The 23,457-nt window shown below is 36.9% G+C and overlaps 3 protein-coding genes and 1 pseudogene across 3 annotated transcripts; 1 reads left to right on the plus strand and 3 right to left on the minus strand.

The window, feature by feature from the left end:
* Positions 1-223: 223 nt before the first annotated feature.
* Positions 224-3,423, minus strand: LOC108989789 (AMP deaminase-like). The gene is made up of 7 exons (XM_035686220.1): positions 3,262-3,423; positions 1,989-2,205; positions 1,569-1,663; positions 1,119-1,244; positions 851-1,030; positions 578-645; positions 224-389 (listed from the first exon to the last, which is right to left on the minus strand). The coding sequence occupies exons 1-7, from the start codon at positions 3,421-3,423 to the stop codon at positions 224-226; spliced, it is 1,014 nt and encodes a 337-aa protein (XP_035542113.1).
* A 2,915-nt stretch (positions 3,424-6,338) lies between these two features.
* Positions 6,339-7,763, plus strand: LOC108989790. Its single transcript, XM_018963529.1, has 2 exons — positions 6,339-6,560; positions 7,221-7,763. The coding sequence occupies exons 1-2, from the start codon at positions 6,339-6,341 to the stop codon at positions 7,761-7,763; spliced, it is 765 nt and encodes a 254-aa protein (XP_018819074.1).
* Positions 7,764-12,918: 5,155 nt separating this feature from the next.
* Positions 12,919-14,039, minus strand: LOC108989791 (annotated as a pseudogene).
* A 4,836-nt stretch (positions 14,040-18,875) lies between these two features.
* On the minus strand, positions 18,876-21,915 carry LOC108989827 (ultraviolet-B receptor UVR8). Its single transcript, XM_018963582.2, has 8 exons — positions 21,568-21,915; positions 21,265-21,417; positions 20,960-21,118; positions 20,304-20,462; positions 19,905-20,036; positions 19,729-19,815; positions 19,376-19,471; positions 18,876-19,307 (listed from the first exon to the last, which is right to left on the minus strand). The coding sequence occupies exons 1-8, from the start codon at positions 21,779-21,781 to the stop codon at positions 19,123-19,125; spliced, it is 1,185 nt and encodes a 394-aa protein (XP_018819127.1). The 5' UTR covers positions 21,782-21,915; the 3' UTR covers positions 18,876-19,122.
* Positions 21,916-23,457: the final 1,542 nt, after the last annotated feature.

The following is a 23,457-nucleotide window of genomic DNA, read 5'->3' on the forward strand; positions in this document are numbered from 1 at the left end:
AACACTCAGCTTTGCAGATTGCAATACATAAATAATGGCGAATAGTAAAATTAATTCATAAAACAAGTAAACCAGAGAGAGTAAAGGAGGACAGAGCAATTGCACAAGGAATGGAAAGACTTGATCAAATGAAAAGCTAGAATTAGCTCCAAAAGTTTCTCCAAATGCAATTACTCTCTTTCTAGTTTGCAAACATCAAAGATTATGAAGGCAACAAGCAGGTTTAACTGGAACTGTGAATCATACCTTGGATAAGGTTGTCCTGCTTTAAAAATATCTCTCTAAGTCTGCTCTGTCCGCAAGGATTATACTTAAGATTGAATTTGTCAAATCGATGGAAAGTGCTTTTATCAGCATGTACATCCAACAAATCAACATTCAGATCATGCCTGCAGTGCAATTGCTTTTCAGTTAGACAAACAAGGACTTCCATGAGAAAACACATTTAGAAGCCCAAGAAAAAAAGAAAGAAAGACACACAAACACACACACACACATAGAGAGAGAGAGAGAGAGAGAGAGAGAGAGAGGCTTTCTTCTGACAAGCAGAAATCAAGAGAAATATAATTGCACATACCCTGTCAAGTCCAAACTCTCGAAAACTTCCTTAAGGGTCATATATTTTCCATCTCTGAATATGACAACCTGCCACAGTGTAAAGCAACAATTGAGAAGGGGGACAACTTCCAATTTTGAAAGACATGTGGATATAATTGAGAAGGGGGACAGCATTTGGAAGACATAGTAAAGCAACATTCTTTGATTTCCACTCATCTAATGTAGGTTGAAACACCTAACTCGGTGAAAAAGGGGTTTGGAGAGGGAGGAAAAAAAAGAGAACAGAATCTACCTTATCAGGTTCCTTTTTAAGCTTTGACTTGATGAAGCGAAGGAGATGCTTCTGGTTCATGCATGCAGAATGATGCACATGTGTGTCAACTTTCCTGATATTGTAAAAATCATGGTGTGGTGCACTCTTTTGAGCCAGAAACTCCCTGTCTGCATTTTCTAACAAATGAAGGAGGAATTTCTGTATGAAGTTCAGACATATGTTACAAACATGGGCTAACATCAAAAACACAAAATAGAAGTGCAAATCATAGGCTGCAGAATGGTACCTCCTCAAGAAATCTGAGTCTATGATGGCACACAGATCTAACATTTCCAATAGACATAACTTTTAGAAGGTGATGCATATCCGTAAAAAATTGTGTTGAACTTGCAACAGGGAAAAGATCAGGTATCTGAGTTAAAAATTAGATAAGGCTTAAATATACCTATAAAAAAGTATCTAATAAAATATAAGGATAATCATCAAGTATTCAATAAGCATAGTTACTTTTACTGAGCTATAAATACTTCAATGCTTACCATGTTTACTGGTGTAAACATGAACAACTCCATTTTCCATTTTGAAATGGTGCTGCTTGGAAAACCACAACCAAAATATAAGATAAAAGGTTAACAAACAAATGAATGACTGTATTTTAAGGTAATATACATCTCGATTTAATACATTGGAATCTTAAAAAAATCTGCACACCATGAACAAGGAAAGAATAACTCACAGCTGTTGCTTCAGCAGGTTCAAAGTGAAATGGATCCTTGCTCATCTCTGATGTATTAGATTCCACCACAACTTCCCTCATCCACGGTTCAACCACTTCCCGGTAGACATAAGTTTTACGCAAATATAAACATTCACAAATCATTCTCCATACAAAATATGCATCAATTAGTCTCTTCAAATAATATCTCTAAAACAAGTGTGCACTTCAAAAGGTTGACCAGGTCTGTTTCTGTATTGATGACATGTTATTTACTCTCCAATTAATTGAAATCGAGAAGTATAGAAATGGCAATACCACCCAATAAGTGGGTCAACAAACAAGATAACAAAATAAATGCAAATGTCAATAGGATTTGGAAGAGATGAAACAAGAAACAAATCTCCATTAAACTGTTTAGGACAAGCAAGTCAAAGCTACCATGGAGTGTTTTTCTCAGAGGTAAATTAGTGTTGGAAGAATTAGGATCATCTCCTAATATGTGCACTGAAGCTGCATCAACCTTTCCATTTCCACAAAGATCAACACCCGCTTTTGCTCCACTAACAGTTGCCCTGGAGATGTTATCTTGCATACCATTCTCACGATCATCCATTATCGGAGCAGTGCACATGTTTGGAATGTTTGTATTTACATCCTGCAAGTCCATCGATCAGCAAAACAATTTTATTGTAAGTAATCTGTTTAGTTACCACTTGTAGATAAAAAATAACTACAATCTGTTGGGTTCTTTGCTAAAGGACTGACACTCATTTCGATTGGTCCGTGAACTCCTCTGTTCTTCATAGTCACACCTACAGATACTTATAAAAAAAAAAAAAAATCACACCTAGAGATAAATACACTTTGCACCCTCATGTAAGACTAAAAACGATTCTATAATACGGAATAACACTTTAGAAACAATAATCGATAGCTTTTAATGCCAAGAACAATACCTCCAGCCATTGATGCTATTCACTGGTTTGCTGCGTTTCTCACTGATGTTTGGCACTTCCAAACTCTTCTCCACTCTAATTAAATGGTGTAAGACTGAAGAGAATTGAGTGAGTGAGTCTGGGAACCAAACACTGTATTTATAGCCGAAGCCTCTATCAAGCTTTGGTGTTACGTGTCCCACGTGCTCAGATTTTCATAGGATCAATTTCTACGTCTTATGAAGATGAATAAATCAGAGTGGACTACTTCAAGGACTCCTACACTTAAGGAAGCGAGAGACTCGTTCTCACAAACGGCCTCCGTGAGAAACGGTCTACACCTCAAACTACCAAAAACGAACATTTGCACCCTCCATTAAGTTCCCGCTGTCAAATTTGTGTCACATTACTAATTTTTCATCCATCTTAATGACATAATTGAATGAAGGGAAAAGGGTTAGTTTTTTGTTGTTATATTGAGCGATGCATCATTTTTAGTAATTTCGGATACAAATGCAAAACCCCTAGAAGCTTGAATTTGCAAAATGTACTTTCCATTTGATACACAGAAACAGAAATAATGGCCAAATAATTACACAGGTTACTTTCCTTAACGTGGCTCATCCACTAATGAAAAACAAACTATAGACACAAGATTGAAGTTATTATCATCTTTTCCCTAAACTGATTGATAATTATAAAAATAAATACAATGGTTTTAGAAGCCCAGCTTAAATATACCAGACTAAGAACTTAGTAACTAGAAGTTCACGTACTTGTGCATTTGTGAGTTCAGTTCCAATATCTATATATCTATAGTTGAAAAGCATTTCGTCCCCATACGCAAGTTCAGTTCCTTCCTCATCAGAATCTTCAGCATTATCGTAAGTATTGCAACCAGGGGATCTTGGGGTCACTAGCCTACCAACAGATGCCATCCTGGAATCCATACCAGAATGTTTCACAAATTGATCCAAAGGAAAACAAAACTAGGTCCAATTTATATTCCAAAATGTGCTTCAATTGAAAAGTTACTTAAAACCCAGCACAGTATCCTCAACCCAGTACAGTATCCTCAAACAGGGGGAACATGATTTGAATATTATGAACACTTAGATCTTTATGTTGGCAATAGCAAGACTATTATCCTACGAAAAAATATATATCAAGACTATATTGACACCGGAATAAGGAATCGATTTTTATTTTTTTAATTTTTTAATTTTATTTTTCACCTTAATTTTTGTAATGAAGTATTCAATTTATTCAGCAAGATACAGAAAAAGATACAAACATTTTGACACAGCAGTTTATTTAGTTATTCCTTTCTAACTTCTAAAATGTATAGCATGCACTAACATCTTCCGAAAAGATAAATGACATCAACTCAGAGTCAAAAACTCAATTTATTATATCCACTTTTCAAGAAAAAAAAGGGAGAGAGAGAGAGAGAGCCTAAGGTTGGCCTTTTTATCTTGATCTTGGCTAAATTAATGAAAAATTTTATTCATCATTTCTACACATCACACACTACACTTAATTTTAATTTTTTATTTTAATTTTTTCTCTTATCAAATGTGTAGTGTATGGATGATGAGTAGAAGAATTTAATTAGTTTAAGAATAATAAAACCAAAAATTAAAAATTAAAAAATGAAAAAAATAAAAATAAGTGTGGTGTGTGGAAATGATAAGTAGCAAATCTCATTATCGATAGACGCTGAATATTGGTGATATATCCATTAGCTACTAAGGTCTCGTTTGGATAGTGAGATGAGATGAGATGAGTTTAGATAAAAGTTGAAAGTTGAATAAAATATTGTTATAATAATATTTTTTAATATTATTATTATTTTAGAATTAAAAAAATTGAATTGTTTATTATATTTTGTATGAGAATTTGAAAAAGTTATAATGATAATATGAGATGAGATGTATGAAATCGTTTCTGTATCCAAACGGCCTAAATATTCATGATTGTTCAATTTGATAAAAAACATAGCCGTTCACTCACCCAAAAAAAAAATAGAACCCGACTGTGGAAACATTTTGCCATCGTTTTCCTGCCTAGACAAGCAAATCTCACTTGAAAGTTTCTTTCTCTTTTCTTTTACCTTTTCCCCTTTCGTGGATTTTTCTTACCATAAGTTCTTTCTTTTCTTTTCTTCCAGCTAAAATTATTGAAGAGGGAGAAAGTGGATGAGAAGAGTTGTACTATACAGAAGCCTTACACTCTATACACTACTTAAAAATATGTAATTTTACTTTTTTATCCTTATATTTCATGTTTCAATTCAATATAAAATATAGGGTAAAAAAGTAAAATCATATGTTTTTAAGTGGTGTGCAGGATGTAGGGCTTATGTCTAGAATTTTTCGTATGAGAAATATCAAGTATCATCAGAAACCCACCTTCGACATTTCAAAAATATAGTATCATATTATCTTCTCTCTATTATACTCATGATTTTCTTGAATGATAAGCAACGAACAACAAACGTACCCATTCCAATGTAACGACCCTACTTATGATAGTATCAGTTAAGATATTACTACAAACTTTAACGACAAGAATCCAAGCAGAAAATGATAAGGCATACCGTCTCTTTGATCCATTCGAAGTGGTCGAAGGCCCAAGGGAATCAAATTGAGTTTGTCCAGAGAGTAACCAAAACCCCGGGCCCTAAATCCCAGCAGTGGCTGATCAAGCTGGGGCCCTCCTCCAGCCAATCATTTCTCGAAGCCACATTGGGCATCGACGAAGAAATTTTGTAAGAGTGAATCATGTTCTCGTCCAGCGACCTCGACAGACTCCGGGAAAACATTCTCGGATCAACCGCCATCTCTCCGTCGGAGCCCCACGCTCCGTCATAAGTAATTAGTAATTAGTGAGGTTTCTATCTAGAATAGAGTGAGTCTTTGGGCTAGCCCGAGCTGGTCTGAGAGAGGTGGTATGGAGGAGTTGTCAAAGCAATGGGAAAGGCTATGCCTAACAGAGGAGGAGAAGGAGGGGGTGGCACTAAAACACCATCCATCAGTGAATACCACGAAGCTGAACCACTTCTGTTTGCTGGTTATGATCGTGGCGGAAAAAACTATTAATAGGGAAGCCTTCAAGAACACCATGTCAAAAGTTTGGAAGTGTGAAAGCTGGCTACAATTCTCAGAAGTTGGAGCAAATAAGTTCCTGGTTGAGTTCCATAGCAAAAAGGATATGTATAGAGTGATCAATGGTAGGCCGTGGTCATTTGATAGATGGCTCCTATGCATTCAGACTTTCAATGGCTCCATGTCCATTAATGAAGTTCAGTTCAACAAAGAAGAGTTTTGGATCCAAGCTTACAACCTGCCTTTTGACTGTATGAACCAAGATGTTGGTTTCCAGATTGGTAATAGCTTGGGAAGGGTTATTAAAGTTTATGTAGATGAAAGAGGTATAGGATGGGGCAAGTTTCTAAGAATAAGGGTAGAACTTGATATAACCAAAGCTCTTTTAAGGGGTATGTTCATCATAGCAGGGGGTAAGAAAACATGAGTGTATTTCAAGTATGAGAGACTGCCCTCTCTATGTTTCAAATGTGGAATCATCAAACACTCGTACAATTCATGCTCAAATGGTACGGGTGGTGATGGGCAGGCCCAATATGGGGCTTGGTTAAGAGCTCCTATAGTAAGGGAGAGTGAGTTGCAGTTCAAAAGATATGGTGAAACTGTTACTCAAACTTCTCAGCCTAATTCACAACTATTTTGGGAGAGAGGGGAGGTCAGGGTTGAGGATATAATTGGCAAAGCAGATTTCAGGGAGTGGTGTCAAACGCCTGCTAAGGCAACATATACTCTCAAGGAAAAAGGTGATGGCAGGGGAAAAAGGGCAGGTCTTAGGGGATATGTTAAAGTCAAAACCAAAGCTAGAAGAGGGAAGTATGGGAAGACTGGAAAAGACAGCTAATGTGCCTTTAGACCAAGTTGAGGAGACATGTGACATGCTGGGAGTGGTGGATTCAGGATTTAGTACTGGTAATACTGTTGCAAAAGAAACTAGATTTGACCCCAGCTTTGACAAAAGACCACAAAAGGTTCCTGAAACCTCGAATGATCTAGTGAACCAGATTCATGAATTTGACCAGTTTTTCTCAAACTAAGTAAAAGTGCTTGAACAGGTCAAGAAACTGCTAGCTGGAAGAGGAGGGCTCGAGACATCTGCCTAGAGAGGTGCTCTTTGGGTGAAGGGGTAAACTCATGCTTACATACAGGTAACAAGAGAGATAGAAAGCTTTTGTTGGCTTCTGAAGGCCAGATCACAACAAAGAAAATCAAAGTTGAGGAAGATGACAACTTTGTTTCCTCTCATTCTGACATGGTGGAGGCTGTGGAACAGCCCCACCAAGACCAATGAATTGCCTCAGTTGGAACTGTCGGGGGCTTGGGAACCCCCAGACAGTTCATGACTTGCACCAATTGGTGCTTAAAAAGTCCCCATCTTTTGTTTTCCTTATGGAAACAAAGTGCAAGAGAACCAAAATTGAAAGCCTAAAAAAACGTTTGAAATTAGATAATAGTTTTGTCATTGATTGCAAAGGACGGAGTGGTGGGCTTGCCTTCCTTTGGAAAGAAGACATGGAAGCTGTAGTGCACACATACACTCAATACCACATTTCTCTTATGGTAAATGGGGCTGAGGAGGATAAGGAATGGTTGCTAACTGGATTCTATGAAAATCCAATTATCACTAAAAGGAAGGAAAGTTGCAACTCCTTCAAGCTATTAAACCTGGAAGTGCCATAGGGTGGGTGTGTGTTGGTGACTTTAACGAGATACTTAGCTATGGAGAGAAATGGGGAGGGGCTTTGAGACCAAGTGGTCAGATTGAGGCTTTTAGAGATGTTGTTGAGGGCTGTGAACTTTGTGACATGGGCTCTATTGGCAACAAATTTACTTGGACAAATGGAAGATATGGGGAAGCTTTTACCAAAGAAAGGTTAGATAGAGCCTTTTGTAATGCTACTTGGGCTAAGGCTTTCCCTAACTCAGAAGTATTTACTCTCCCAACCGTGAGCTCAAACCACTACCCTCTGCTGGTTACCATTGAGGAAAGTCAGGCTTATAGGAACAAGAAGGATAAGCCTTTTAGATTTGAAGCAAATTGGGCTCTAAGGGAGGACTATCAAAACCTGGTGGAGGAATCATGGCTAAGTTATAAGGAGTCTGAGAATAAACTGGATGCTATTAATGAAGGCCTTAACCAGTTCAAACAGAAGCTCTTGCTATGGAATAAATGAAGGTGGGACAATTCGAAACAACAGTTGTTAGAGAATATGGCTCTTTTGACTGAACTTCAAAAAGAGAACAAAGGCCACCTTAATGAACAAATCAAGCAAGTTCAGAGGGTTATAAACAAACTTTTAGAGGAAGATAATCTCATATGGCAACAGAGAGCTACGCAGAGGTGGCTAAGAGAGGGTGACAGAAACACCAAGTTTTTTCACCAATGTGCTTCCCTCAGAAGAAAAAACAACATGATCAAGAAGCTGGTGGATGATGATGGGCAGGAAGTGCATTCCAAAGAGAATATTAGCTCTCTCTCCCAAGTTTATTATAAAGAACTTTTTTCCACCTCCTCACCAGAAAATATCTCTACATGTTTAGAATCTATGGAGCCGCGAGTTACAGAAGAAATGAATGCCACTCTCACAAGACTCTACACTCAACAAGAGATTGAAGAGGCTCTTTTTCAAATGGAGGGCCTCAGCTCTCCTGGACCAGATGGTTTCCCTTCTGCTTTTTATTAGAAACAATGGCCCATCATTGGTAAACAGGTATGTGAAGCTATCCCGTAGGTGCTGAATTCAAATGGTAACATTTGTGCTGTTAATAACACCTTCATTTCTTTAATTCCCAAGAAAAAGAACCCCACCAAAGTTACAAAATTCAGACCCATATCCCTGTGTAATGTTATGTATAAACTCATTTCTAAAGTAGTAGCTAACAGACTTAAGTCTGTCTTGCCTCTCATCATATCTAGTTCTTAGTTTGCTTTTGTACCTAATAGACTCATTTCTGACAATGTGATAGTGGCCTTTGAAGCCTTGCATACGATGAAGTCTAAAATGACAGGCAAAGAATGTTACATGGCACTGAAACTAGACATGAGCAAGGCATACGACAGGCTAGAGTGGAACTTCATCAGAGTTGTGCTGTGCAGAATGGGTTTTTGTAATCAGTGAATTGAAATGGTGATGAAATGTATTGAGACAGTTTCATATGCACTATTAGCTAATGGAACCCCTCAAGAACATTTTCATCCAACTAGAGGCATAAGACAAGGTGATCTCCTCTCACCTTATCTGTTTATCATATGTGCTGAGGCCCTTAGCTGTCTTCTTAGTAAAGCTGAAGGAAAGGGATTGTTTCATGGGGTTCCTATTGCAAAAGATATCCCACCTCTTTTTTGCTTATGATACCTCCTTTTTTGTAAGGCTGATGCCATTGAATGGGGTAGACTTTTTATTATTATTGAGAACTTACGAATTAGCCTCGGGTCAAAGGCTTAATCTGGAGAAAACATCCATCATTTTTAGTAAGAATACAGCAAGGGTCACACAACAATATATCTTATCTATTGCGGGGGTAAGACATGGCATGCCTTATGAAAAATATTTGGGTTTGCCCTCAGTGGTTAGAAGGTCCAAATGCAAGACTTTTAAATGTATCTTGGACAATATCAGATAAAAAATTAGTAATCACAGAGTTAAATTGCTGTCTCAAGCTGGGAAGGTGGTCTTCATAAAAGCTGTACTCCAGGCACTACCTACCTACACAATGTCTGTTTTCAAACTTCCCAAATCCCTGCTTAAAGAAATCAATAGTGTCTTCAGCAGCTATTGGTGGGGGCAGCAAAGCAATGAACACAAAATCCATTGGATTTCATGGGAAAATTTGGGAAAAGCCAAATCAGTAGGGGGGATGGGATTTAGAGATCTTGAGGCTTTCAACAAAGCTATGTTGGCCAAGCAATGTTGGAGGCTGATCCAACATCCAAATTCTCTGGCTGCTCAGGTGATGAAGGCTAAGTGTTATCCAAGTTCTACCTTTCAAGAAGCAAAACTAGGATCGAAACCCTCTTATGTCTGGAGAAGTTTCCTAGCAGCTAGACCTTTGGTTGAGACAGGTTCATATTGGAGGATATGAAATGGGAGTCAAGTGCAGATATGGAAGGATAAATGGATTATCTATCCAAATCCTAGTAGGGTCCAAAGTAATGTTAGTGTGCTAGAGAATAATGCAGCAATTTCCAATTTAATTGACCCTATCACTAAGAAATGGGATAGTGCCCTGGTGCAGTAGATTTTTAATCTCAGAGAAGCTGAAATCATATTTAAAACTCCCATAAGCTCACTCAACAGTAGAGACAGACTCGTTTGGAAATGCACAAAAGAAGGTGATTTTTGAGTAAAAAGTGCTTACCACAAGGAACTAGAGAGAAGTCTACATGCCTCAAGTCAAGCTTCAAGCAGTTCTTCCTTCAAAGCAGCTTGGCAGCAGCTATAACAGTTAGAAGTACAGCCTAGTGATGAAGTTTTCATTTGGAGATCCTGCCTAGAAGCCCTTCCAACCCAATCAAATCTCTTTAAGAAGAGAATAGTTGATGATCCCCTCTGTCCTATCTGCAACCAGGAGGAAGAAGACTCAGTTCATGCTATATGGAGGTGTGAATCAGCTAAGGATGTTTGGAGTCAGTGTTCAAAAAGATTACAGAAATGCCACCTCCCATACATATCCATGCTCCAAATACTTGAAGCCTTATTTCAGACCATGGATTACCAACTCATTCAGGAGTTTGTCGTGGTTGCCAGGAAGATATGGTGGAGAAGGAACAATTTTATTTTTAAAGGGTCCTTTGCTCACCCAAATGTGGTTGTGAAGGAAGCAAGAGGTCTCTTGGAGATGCTAAATGAGGAGAGTTCCAGACAGAACCGCAGGCATGCTTGTACCTCAGATGAGGATTGGCAGGCTCCTCCGCCAAACTGGCTCAAGATGAATTGGGATAATGCAGTTGGCAAGGCCAAAGGAGTAATTGGAGTGGGAGTAGCAGTTAGGGACAACTCTAGTCAAATCATTGCCACCATGAGGACCAAAAAACATCTCTTCCCTTATCCATTACTAGCATAGGCTTTTGGAGCCCTTAAAACATTACAGTTTGGCATGAAGCTTGGTCTATCTCAAGTGATTATTGAAGGGGATGATTCTTTACAAGTCATCAATGCTCTTAAAAGGGAGAAAGAGGGTTGAATAGTGCAAGTATGTTTGTATGTGAGGCAAAACAACGTCTAAAAAATTTTGCCAAGTGGGAGGTTTCTCATGTTAGGAGAAATGGCAATACTATAGCTCACTTATTAGCAAAAGATGTCATTTCCATCTATGATCATATTGTAACGTTATGGGTTCTCCCTCCTTGTATCCCTTTGGTTTTATAGATTGGATTTGGTTTTTCAAACAAAAAAAAAATAAAAACAAATGCTGTTGAATTAGATTTGAGGTGGTGTAGTCACCTGAAAGGTTCGAAAATAAAAGTGAATAAAAAAAATTAGACAAATTTGGATTTTTTGATATCAGAAAATATAATAAAAATGAGAGAATCATGAAAGCAAAAAATAAACATATGGACTTCAAGGCTCGACCTTAACGACAAATTATTTAGAACAAATTTTGTTTCCTTTCAATGTACTATAGAGTATTAACAAAATTATTCCTATGATAGTTCTAAAGTAGTACTTCTCGAATTTGGAGGTAAAAAGAAAAAAGAAGAAAAAATAATGGAAAAAATAATCTGTTATCGTTCTTCATCTTCTTCCTCTTCATTGTAGCCTTGAGATTTTGAAGGTAAAAAGAAAAAAAGAAAGAAAAAGCTTTGCTAATTATATTTGTTTTCAGGTAGGTCATAAAAATAATGTGCACCGAATAGAAGCTTAATTACGATATTTTATTTTAGACTTCTTGTAATTAAATTTTGGATATATGGAAATCCATATTATTACTTATTATTTTCCTTTTCTTTAATATATATTATTATTTTTCTTATATTATTGAATTGTCATTCAGTCTTGCCCATTGGTCAAAAGGCCAGCTTGATTCTTCAATTATGCTAAAAAATAATTGGCGTTTTAATTTTTTTTTAAAGTTATAATGAATTCTACTATACGCGTGGTATGTTAACACAATTTCTTATGTGTAAAGTCGAAACTCATTCAGGAAACCACTCATATAAATCCATGTCATCAATTGATACAGGTTAAAAATAAATATCCTTACAGAAAGTCTCACGTCTTGATCTTTAAGTAAGGTAATTAATGAAATTGAAACGTATCCTTAATACGCAGATTAATCATGGGAACATAAGTGACAAGTAATTTCTATTGTATACAACGACTCACACATTGTGATTGGTTTGAATCTGAGCGTTGGATCTCATATCGAATTATATATAATTTATATCAACAATTTAAATTACTAAAATGATAAATTTAATCACTTTTTTTGGGCGATAAAGTTTATCCCTTAATCATAGAGCTACATAACATATCAACCTAAGTACATAATGTAAGAGTTTTATTGAAACTCTATGTCCCACATGCACTCATATCCTGATAGGTTTAGAATAGTTCAATACTTATCACTTAATTGATGAGTCACATGGGATAAAATTAACTTTATATCTTATCACAGTAGGACACAAGTCTCTAGATTTCTTGATGGTCAGAAGTCTATAAATAATATTGATGGGTTAAGGATTCTCACCTACAACATCATTATATGTAACCTCTAGCTATCGGGAGACATGACTTGGAGGCTAAGTTGTTAGGGCAATCATTGTCTCATAGTCAGTAAAATTCTTTACCGAATTAGAGATGGAAAAATGTATGTCTTTCAATTATTATTATTTTATTATTATGGATCATAAAAAATCGAAAATCCAATTATTAATGTTCAATTAAAATATTTAACACATAAAACTTAAAACAGTACAAACTCTTTAAAAACACAAAATTCAGTCGCATTAAAGACGTATTGTAGATCAAATTAAGTGAGAACCGACTAAAGTTTGTTGGGTTCCAAGTAAAATAAAAACCGAATCCATGAGATCGATCATACGAGACATGGATTCGTATGATTTCATGGATTCAGTTCCAATAAAAAATATATTGGATCTAGTTATAACCATGTATAGAAAACAAGAAGTACTACAAGAAAAAAGGGCTTTTGTGGTCATTTAATTGCGGCGAAAAGACTATTTGTCACCAAAACAGACTCATTTTAGCTGTAAATAGTCATTTCGCTGAAATTAACTAACCATAAATAAACAATTTTCTTGTAGTGAAGCTAGCTAGCTAGCTAGCTAGGAAACTGTTTAATTTGTCATGCATGGCTGCTAGCCTGCTAGCGATCTTCAACGTCGAGGGGAGGGGCAGGAATTATCCAAAAGGGTGGTGGATCAAACTTAGAACAATAATCTGGTGTTTCAAAACTTCCATCTGTCAAGTTGAACGTGCCAAAATCATGACCGCCATACAAGTAATCCTCATCCACCTGATTCCAGTTATCATCGGAGAATTAAATAGTACTATTCGATTCACATCCTTCAAGATCACGAATGGACAACGACATGGAGTATTTTCCACCGACAAATATCACTCGATCACCTAAAGATTCCACTTTCTTCCATGTCTCCTATTTGTGATCTAACTCATAGACATTGAATAGCTTTGTTCGGTATGGACAAACCAAAGGGTGCATATCGTCAGGACTAAGAAGATCATATTCATCCACTACTATCCCCTCTGAATTAACAAAGTAGCCGACGATCCGATCGACAAGCAAAAGACCTCCCAATGATTCCACCAAGTACAATTGAGTGAAAAACTTATTTCGTGGAAAGTTCTCGTAGTGATAATCAACTTCGGAAACTGGTGCAGAAGGTTTGATAATTTTTGTGGGAAAAGCTAGGACTACGAAAATCCCATACTGCAATCAAACCGTTGTCTATAAGTGCAGAAAGCTGATTCTCGTAGCATATGATATCGCAGTAACCTTCGTCACCAAGGTCTCTCCAAGTGTTGTCTTCGAGGGTGTAGAATGCAAGCCTTGAATGGATTCCATAGATTACCACCACTCTGCAAGATTGGTTCATGAACAACACGACAACATTGACGATGAAAATCTTCCGCAACTGTTCGACAAAGTAAGTTTCGCCAACGTTGGGTTTCATCTCACGAGGAAACGCCGGAAGTTCGACTTCAGCCTTACAGAAGGGATTAAACAGACGCGGGTTTCCTCTTTGATCCAAAACCACCATCCAACCGTGAGAAGAGACCACGCACCAAGCATCAGGAAGCCCGTCGAACACGTTTTTTTATCTTGTAAGTCTTACTCTCTGCGAGGCTGAGGAAGCAACGAGCATCAACACTATCGTCTTCTTGGTCACTGGGAAGCATGAGCCATGGAGTTTGAGATAGTGCGGTGCATGACAAGGAAGACACAGTTTGGGAAGCACGAGCCATGGGATTTGGAGACCAAAGGTTTTGCTTCTGCAGTGCAGAGGCAAGAGAGGAGGATTTTGATAAAAAAAAAAAGAACCATACACGGCACAGGAAGATTACTAGGAGGATTTATACAGGAAGAGAGAACAAATCCAAATCTTATGCAAATTAGGAATACAATTTTTTCTACAAGTTTCTTGGATTTTTATTTTTATTTTCTCAATAAACAAAAGCCCATACATGATATGATATTTAATAATATTAAAAAATAATATTTTAAACTTTCATTTTAAAACAAAAATTTTTATCTCACTATCCAAACATATATCCTCAAACTTTCATCACTTGAGCATGCACTCACACACTATCATCTCAATCTTAAATACCCTAATTTCCTCCTTTTCTCGCTAAGTAATGACAGATACAATCGTGAAGTACGTAAATAAAGTTTTTTGGAAAAGAGTGGAATTCACTAAAAAAATTTAATTTTTTTTCATGTGAATTTCGTATTTACTCATTTTTTTTAAAATGATTGCATGGTGCTTGCACACTCATGATTGCAAATATCATTTCTCTCTCTCGCTTCTCTTGCACACTCAGAATACTCAATTACTATTCATTATTTTATTATTATTTTTCACCTATTTTTCACTGTTATTCAATATTCTATCATTACATTTTCATTATTTTTTGAAAAATACTACTCTTATCACTCATTCTTACCGTTTGGATTTACCGCAGTGATTTTTTATTTTATTTTTTAATTTTTTTACTTGGTAATTAAGGAAGAGGTTTTTAATAATATTATGATTTTTTTTTATTTTTTAAAAAATATTAAAAATTAAAAAATACATGTAAGAAAAAGCAAAAAAAGAAAGAACGATAATATAGCTAACGGTAGCTCCCAACGGGAGCTGGGAGCTGTGACTATAGAGCCACCCTTATTTTTTCACTATTATTTATAGAATATCTGATATTACCTCACTACCTACATGCAGTCTAAGATACTCTTTCTTTTCAATCTTTTGATTATAAAAACATTACCCGCAAGTGGAAATGAAATGGGTACTTACTGCTTTTCTTTTCTTTTAATAAGTGATTGTTTTGTTTCTTGTCCAGTGATTGTCGATTGTCAAATCATCACTTGTCTCAAAATGTTAACTTGATGAGACGCAGTAAATTTCATTATTTGTATTATATTTGTTAACAATTCCCCTCACGTATGAGCTAGTCTATTCCTCAATGAGTAGGCCCAATACGTAGAATATTTAATTGCTAGTTTGAACTCATGACCTCTACTCTGATACCATCTAAAATCACCATTTGTCCCAAAACCTTAAACTGATGGAAATAGGTAGATTTTATTATTTGTATTATATTCTTAACATCGATAAATTTTTAATTTTGGAAAGTTGGCATTTCATTTAGGTTTTAACAAAGGCCCTGTTTGGATTCAAAGTTGATCTCCACTCATCTTATCTAATCATTATAACTTTTTAAATTCTCACAAAAAATATAATAAACAATTCAATTTTCTCAAATACCAAAACAATAATAATATTAAAAAATAATATTTTAACAATATTTTATTTAACTTTCAACTTTCATCTTCAACTCACTATCTATGAAAAAACATATCTATATGTTTGTCCCTCCTGAGAACCGAAGGAAACCTTCATTGCTGGTTGTATCGTGCATACTGGTTAGTATGGATGTAACACCCAGGCCTAGGCCCACGAAGAACCCTACAATTGAAAAGTAAAACGGCATTGTTTGGTAAGTGCCCTTCTACCCTCTCTTTCTCCCCCACCCCGACTGTTTCCTCCTTCCCCAAAATTTCCTCCCACATTTTTTTGTCCTCCCCGATGCTATCTCACCCACTCACTTCCCATTTCAGTTCAATATGGAAAAAAAAATAAGAAAATAAAGAGTGGCTGACCAACTGCAAGACTACGTGTAGAGGAATTAGGGGGTTGGGCTCAGACCAGACTATCAGAGTTTGTCTCTAAGCATATTATATTTCTCAAATCTTATTAAAGAGATTAATTAACTTGAAAATCCCTTATTTATTAATAGAAAAATAACATATGTTATATTAATATATAGTGCTTAATATATAGTGGAAACCATATTCAAGGAAAAAACTTCTCAAAATAATTTTTCTTTTTCAACCATACTAGTAAAGCAAACAAGAACTTTTAACTATTTCCTTCATGACATCAACATGTATGGCGACGCTGGTGGCATTAATAGTAAGGCTGTGCCTCCGTACCAGATTTTTATCCAGTCCAGTCCGGTCCCAAAACTTGATATCCTGCAGATCAGGGCGGTTAACCGTCCAAATTATACTATACGGTTAGAATAAATTTGTAATTGTCCAGATCTGGACACGGATCTAGTTTGGCCATACGGTTACCCGTAACTACACTACTTAAACAAAATTATGATTACGTCAAGCCGAAACGTCCCAGACTCCCAGCCTCCAGATGATACTCACTCTCTCCCTTGCTCTCTTTGGCCAAAACCCTAAGTCATTTTCTCCCACTCTTCAGTCTCGATTGTCTCTCCCTCTCTTTAGAGTCATCAGAACAGACCCATCATGGCATGTTGTCTAGGTTCGTCGACGACCAACTCATAAAGATGAAGTTTGGATGGGTTCACGACTGCAAGGGTTCTCAGAATAGCGCTGAGATTGACAGCCTATCACACTTTGCCGTCTTAGAGCTCAACAAGAAAGAGTTTGTCTTCTCCCCTTTCTTTTCCCCATCTTATTTGATTACTTTAGCTCGTGCCTCTAATTTCTTGTTGAGGTTTTGTTTGTGCCATCAGATTTAGTGGATATTTCCTCTGTTTCCCACTTTGGCTAGATCTAAGTTTATGTGTTTATAGATCTGAGTTTCTATGCTTGAAGATCTAAGTTTCTATGTTTATAAATCTGCCTTTTGGGCTTTTTTTTTTTTTTTTATAAATCTTCCAACAAAAACGTATGTTTGTATCTACAAGTTTGCAACACTATCGGTCTCTCTCGAATGTCCCGAAATTTGATCAGTATGGTCATCTCTCTTTTATTGTTTGCTTGATGAGAATATATATATATATATATATATATATAAATGAGCAGAAAAATTAAATATCGGGTTGTTGTTTTGGATGAGTGCTGGATGGATTCTCATTTTCGCTTTTCATTGTTTGGTTATGGGAAATGAAGGAAGACATTTAACCAAAAATGGGTTTTTGTTTTCTTTTTTAAATTTCTGTTTGCATTCATATCCCAGATAAGCGTTCATCAAGAGTTTCTGAAGTTGCTATCATTATCTCTCTATGTTGTAGGGGTGTTTGTGTGTTAAATTTGGGCCAAACAAAATGTAAGGTATGTTGTTGTTGGAGTTAAACAGAGAGTTGTTCACAACATGTTTGACAAAAGGTTGTAGAGAAAAACCAACTAACCCAAGTTTGTCAATGTCTAAAATATCAACCTTATGCTTCGTTATTGATAAAATTTGAAAGGGTTTTCATAACATTTCCTGTTGTGTTATCTTTTACCTAATCTCTTAAAGTTAGCCCATGTTCTAAGGCTGAAATGGCAGCTGCATAATGTAAGGTACTTTCTTTTTGTATTTGTTATGAAAAATGAGATGAAAACACCAAAAAGAAAAAAAATGGGGATGGGTTACTTTCTTTTTTTCTTTTTCTTTTTCGAAAGCCTCTCTAATATTGCTTATTTTCTATGCAAAAATATGTTTTGAATTTGGTGAGCCACTCGCCACCAAACCAAGGCAATAGCAGAAACACAAAAATCAACACAAAATAGCTTTCAACAAGAAATTTGCTACTGTTTTCTTTATATTTGCTGTTGTATTTATGTTTAATGAGCAGTATATGTATCTAGCTTGTTGCTGAGGGCTTTAGTAGTTTTGTAAAGCTACCAAAGCATATGTCCTATTAATATATCTGCATTCTGGTAATTATTTGTCATGTTTCCTGTCATCAGGTTGTTGGAGGATGCTTGTATGTCCCTTGTGCAGCTTCCCCCAATTTCAGATTCAAGATTTGAAGAGTAGTAGCATTGCGTTAGTTTAATTAGTTGTGATGTATTATTATTTATTTTGTTATTTGTAAATTTATGTTTTATATTGTGATGTAACAACAATATTATCTATTTTGCTTTTTATTTATTTTGTTCTTTAATTTATTTTTTAAACAAACTTTTAGAAAGTGTTTAAATTATTTTAAAAAAAATTCTGGGCAATTAAAGATGATATTAGAATTTGTTTTCTAAGAAAAAGTGCTATAATTTTTTTAAAAGTTTTAAAGTCTTTTTTTTTAAATATATTAAAAAACATGGATTAAATTTGGATATAACCCAGATCTATACGGATTTTAAGTCAAAATGCAAAAAATCTGGATATCCAGTTACAATCTGGATAACTGCCCCGATTTTGACATTCAGATCGGGATCCGGTTGCACACCCCTAATTAATGATGACATCGGCCTTGATCTTCATATTGGTGGCGTCAGTGAGGATTCCAACCTTGATGAAGTTGGTGGCGGCAGAGGCGGAGGTGACCTCCCTTGAAATGGAGGTTTTTGACGACTTGGTGAATTCAAAGAAGGGGGTGGTGGTGGTGGTAATCTCTTTCTGTGGGAAACCACCTTCAAATATTTATGATAGAAGTGTATGCTTAAATTGATTGGTTAGACTCGGAGTCTCTCCCAAGCGGTTCTGGTTGGGGATGGGGTAGACTTTCGGCTAGTATAGATAGAAGGATGCGATTTATAAATAGATTGCATTTTATATTCGATAGCTAAAGCGAAAGCATTAACAATAGCTGTAGTAGAAGAACCAATATTCAAAGTTGTAGATAAACTGTTACACGAACATAAGACTAAAATTAGCATGCTAAGCATGCAATGCATAAGCATCCTGCATTGGCTGTACATTTGATGTCTATAACCCAAGTATTCATATGATGTACAAAAAACAACACCATATAAGAACGATGATTATGATGTGGGGACCATTTACTTCAACCAATCACCATGAAAGACATGGGGGTACCACTAAAAGGGGCAGCTTCCCCGACATACATGGTTATATCAGGTTTAGGACAGGTCGCAGGGATGCATTATGGCAAATGTAAACCCACTTCCACAATAAACTTTGAAGCTAGCAGCTCTGTTGGTATTGCCACTCAGACTCACTGCCTGAGGGCTAGTTTGATCACAAATATTCCCCAAGCCAAGTTGGCCATGTTCACCCCAGCCCCATGTTTTTATTTCTCCATTCTCTGCATAAAGAAACATGAATTAAAAATTTACAAAAAAAGAAATAAAACAATAAAGATGATAAACTTGCCTGTTACCACAGCAGAGTGCTCAGCTCCAGCTGCAATCTGCAGAATTTTTACCCCATCAAGACCAGCTACTTTCTCCAGAATAGCTTCTCTTGAATCTTCCAGAGCACACAGAAAGACACAAAGTACTGAGTCTATTGTAACAAGTAAATCATCAACTACCACAATGATATATTAGACGACTGTTGGCAGTTAGAGACTAAACAGCTTAACAGGTGAAGCCATTGCAGTTTCCTATCATCAGAACTATCAAATTTCAGCTACTTAGTCATTAACCAGTCTGTTTATGGGACAGGTAGAGCGTTAAACCAGTTCCCAGAATGATTAGATGCTCCCAGCCAATAAGATACCTTACCAGGCAACTGGTTTGCTGGTCTCATTTTTTCAAGGTCACCAAGGACTCCATGGTAGTTGCCACCGAGCATAAAAACTTCTGCATCACCTTTTTAAAGTGCCAAAGATTGCTACTTAAGAACAGAAGATAAATGGAAAGAGAGAGAGAATTGATGAAAAGGATATGTATGTACATACCAGTTAATGCTAATGCATGGTTCCATCCAAGAGCGGCTCTAGTAAACATGAAAGATGAAGAAGAAAATTGAGGAAAGTGAGAATCTGGAGAGCCACTGAACCCTCTTCCCCAATTGTAAAGATGCCCATCAACTGACACAACATAGAAGATCCAGCAACAATAACAAATTACTGGGTGGAATAAATGTAGAACCCGAAATTGATTCTACATTGGGTCAAAACAAAACTTTGAATCAGCTTCACTAGAAGCTCCTTGGGTAAAAAGCATTTACCATTCGATATAAAGTTTTCAGCTGATTCGATGATCTACATGTATGTAAGATATGCTATCAATGTTTATGTACAAATTATATGTTCTACCTTTTTTCTTGTATCAAGCAAGAGAAAATATGGACTCACCAGATAATGCTGCACTATGATCTCCACTTGCAGCTATGCTAATAATTTTCACATCTTCCAATCCATGAGTTATTTCAGGAAGACTGACAGATTTAATCCTATTCATGGAGATACCTAGTTGACCACGCTTCCCGGACCCAAATGCATAAACTTGAGATCCTGCATCAGATTGATGCTAGTTAGTTAGAGCTTGAAGTGGACGAGGGTGATTGGGTAAAGCTTTCCTACGATAGGGACTTCTACTCCTTCATAGATGTAGCATATATCCATACTAGTCTAATTTTTTCCTCCAGTTCTTGCTTCAAAGTTCTCAACCAAATCCAATGCCACTAGAAAAGAGGGCAGAAAATAATCATTTTTTAAAGCTGTCTCTAGATCATTACTTTCTCCTCGTTTTATTTTCAGCCACAAATCATTTATTTTTTCTATACATCTATCATATGCTAGATCAAGGAATTAACCAAGCCACAGAAGAAACTCTTGATGAAAATGCATCTTTCTGGTTCATCTATCGCTGGTTTCTTTGTTTTATAAATGAAACACAAGTCTTTGAACGTATAGGGGGAACACATATCACACATCCTATTGAAACAGCATCTCTATGCTATAACAGCACGTTACCACTGACAGCACACTGATTTACCATGCATATTTACCTTCCAACAAGACGAGCGAGTGGCGCATGCCACATGCCATTTGTTTTACATGCTCATTCAAAAAGTATGAGACTCTTACAGGAGAGCAATGTGAGCGATATTCGCCATGCCCAAGCTGACCAAAGGAGCCATCTCCACAAGTAAAAAGGCACCCACTATCTAAAATGATAGAAGAATAACAAATATCAAAAGCAATCTTCAGTGACAACAAATTGGGTTTCAAAATTAACATCACACTCTACTTATCAAAAAAAAAATTAACATCACACTCCCGCTCCGAACTGAAATATTGCATGAGAACGAACCTGAAACAAAACCAGAGTGGCTCCAGCCGGCAGAAACATGGGTAATAAAGTAGTCTTGCAAGGAAGTGACAGGCATAGGATACAAGCTATTAACCATTTCCCCATGGCCAAGTTGACCAGACGTACCCCTTCCCCAAGTCAGCACCCTCCCACCTACGAAGTGATTTTGACTAATTTTTTAGGATCAACTAAACCAGTTTTAGATTCTAAGAACAACTAAAGAAACAAAAAGCATATAGTTAGAAGAGAAAGAATGGATTTTTTTCCTTTTTTGGAGTAGGAGAAAAAGAAAGAATGTGGCACCGGAGGACAAGGCGATGACATGAGCGCCGCCACAGGCAAGCAGAGAGATGGGTCCAGAGGAGGTGAGAGAAGGAAGGTGAAGTAGTTGAGGGAGGAGCTCGTCCTCCAGCTTGCCAGTGCCCAGCTGCCCGTCAGTTCCTGCTCCCCAACTCCATATCTTTTGTACCTCTTCTCCATCGTGAATTGCTCTATTTGCTTTTTCATTCTGTTCCATCGTCACTCACCGCCTTCTCTCTGCTCTTCCGATTCTTCACCGAAGAACCCGAATCAGGACATGGGTTCCGCCGTAAAAGCCAATCCGGATCCGGCGGGCTGCGTCTTCTAGGTCTGTTCACCGGCCATCCGTCCGACCCTTTTATTATTATAATTATTTTACTAGTATCATTATTATTACTATTTTTTACCTAATTAGAAAAATTGTATTTATAAAAGATAAAGTTATAAACTCTGCATTCGGTGCCTAAACTTCATTTTTCCTTATAATATGAGAGAGTTTAAGGTTTTCATCCCAAACTTTCCTTCATTGGAATCCTTAAAATAGGATAGTAAAATTCATATGCTACAGTGAATTCCCAAATATACATCCCGAATTGTTCTTCTTATTGGTTGCTGCTCATTGCTCCTGCGTCTCCCTCCCTTCGACTGTTGGGTGCCTTCGTTGTTTTCACCTCTCTCTCGCACCGCAGTCACTATCGACGACAGTCTCTCCATCGGTTCATCACTGTAAGTATCCCTATCCTCTCTCGCTTTCCTCCATTACTGGTGTAAGTGGATTTTCCCCACTAAAGCCCAAGAGGCCCATAAATGAGAAGAAGCAAGATTGAAAGCCTGGCCCGAAGTAACAATCCCCTAATCCAGCCCACGGGAAAGCTCATCTATACACAACCTGCAGGAGAAATGGTATTGTAAAGGATGAAACTCGTCGCTCTAAGGCCCTCTCAAGTAGTGTACAGCCCTTGAGTACTCGCTCGCACGGTAGGCGTAATATACGAGGAGCCCTTGATCTACTGACATAAAGGGGATGAACGAACCAGAAGGGAGACAGACTGAGAAAAGAAGGTCAAATAATCACGTCGCATTAATGGCTACTGAGAAAAGGATGTTGGATAATCGTGCCGCATTAATAGCTCCACCACCCAGACAACATGCCACATTAATGATGCCGTCAAAGAGCCACTCCGCATTTAAAAACTCTGACACAAGGAACAATACGGGGAACACGGACGTCATGGTAGCAAGCATTATCTGCTCCTCTGGCCTATAGTATATAAATAGCAGTTTCAAGGTATGAGAATATCTCTCTAATTCCTAGACTCTCTTATTTATTTGCTACCCTCCAACAAAACACGATGTTAACAGTTGGGTCTCCCCATTCTCATTCGCACACACTGACGATTCGGCTTCATGCGGTTTTGGAATTTCATCTATTCGGGATCCTCCATGGCTATTTGCACTGAACTTCATTATCTCATTTCACTAAAAATAAGGTTCATTCATGGCTAGATTTTCAGATCCAACGTTTTGACAAAAAATCCTAGATTTCCTTTGGATTTTCATATCTCCTTCGAATAAATACCTTTCTTGGATTTTTGTTGTAATGTGTTTCCTCCATTGATATGATAATCATTTTTTATGTTTAGATTTGAGACTATTTCTCAGTGATTTGTGAATTGCAATTTAGGGAAAAAGACCTTAGATTTTTCTGAGCAATTTATTCCCTCATGTGCTAAGATTGTCATTTTCTATACTTAGATTTGAGGCTATTTTCTATTGATCTACATATTGCAAAAAAAAAACCCTAGATATTTTCATTTGTTATTGGATTGATCTGTGTTGTTCAATTACTTTGTGATTTTGGGTTGGTCTGTGTTGTTTCATTGCTCTATGCTG

Source organism: Juglans regia, chromosome 16 (assembly GCF_001411555.2).
Source record: "Juglans regia cultivar Chandler chromosome 16, Walnut 2.0, whole genome shotgun sequence".
Taxonomy (NCBI): Eukaryota; Viridiplantae; Streptophyta; class Magnoliopsida; order Fagales; family Juglandaceae; genus Juglans; species Juglans regia.

Excerpts from the sequence above, each read along its gene's own strand:
- LOC108989789 (XM_035686220.1), bottom strand. The coding sequence starts at position 3,423 with ATGGCATCTGTTGGTAGGCTAGTGACCCCAAGATCCCCTGGTTGCAAT. Across the intron at positions 2,206-3,261 it reads CTGAACTCACAAATGCACAA|GATGTAAATACAAACATTCC; the intron begins GTACGTGAACTT and ends ATGGACTTGCAG. Across the intron at positions 1,245-1,568 it reads AACCTGCTGAAGCAACAGCT|ATACCTGATCTTTTCCCTGT; the intron begins GTGAGTTATTCT and ends TTTTTAACTCAG.
- LOC108989827 (XM_018963582.2), bottom strand. The coding sequence starts at position 21,781 with ATGGAACAGAATGAAAAAGCAAATAGAGCAATTCACGATGGAGAAGAG. Across the intron at positions 20,463-20,959 it reads CTCGCTCGTCTTGTTGGAAG|GATCTCAAGTTTATGCATTT; the intron begins GTAAATATGCAT and ends AATCTGATGCAG. Across the intron at positions 19,308-19,375 it reads GCACTCTGCTGTGGTAACAG|AGAATGGAGAAATAAAAACA; the intron begins GCAAGTTTATCA and ends TTCTTTATGCAG.
- LOC108989790 (XM_018963529.1), top strand. The coding sequence starts at position 6,339 with ATGGCAGGGGAAAAAGGGCAGGTCTTAGGGGATATGTTAAAGTCAAAA. Across the intron at positions 6,561-7,220 it reads TTGACAAAAGACCACAAAAG|GAAGGAAAGTTGCAACTCCT; the intron begins GTTCCTGAAACC and ends TATCACTAAAAG.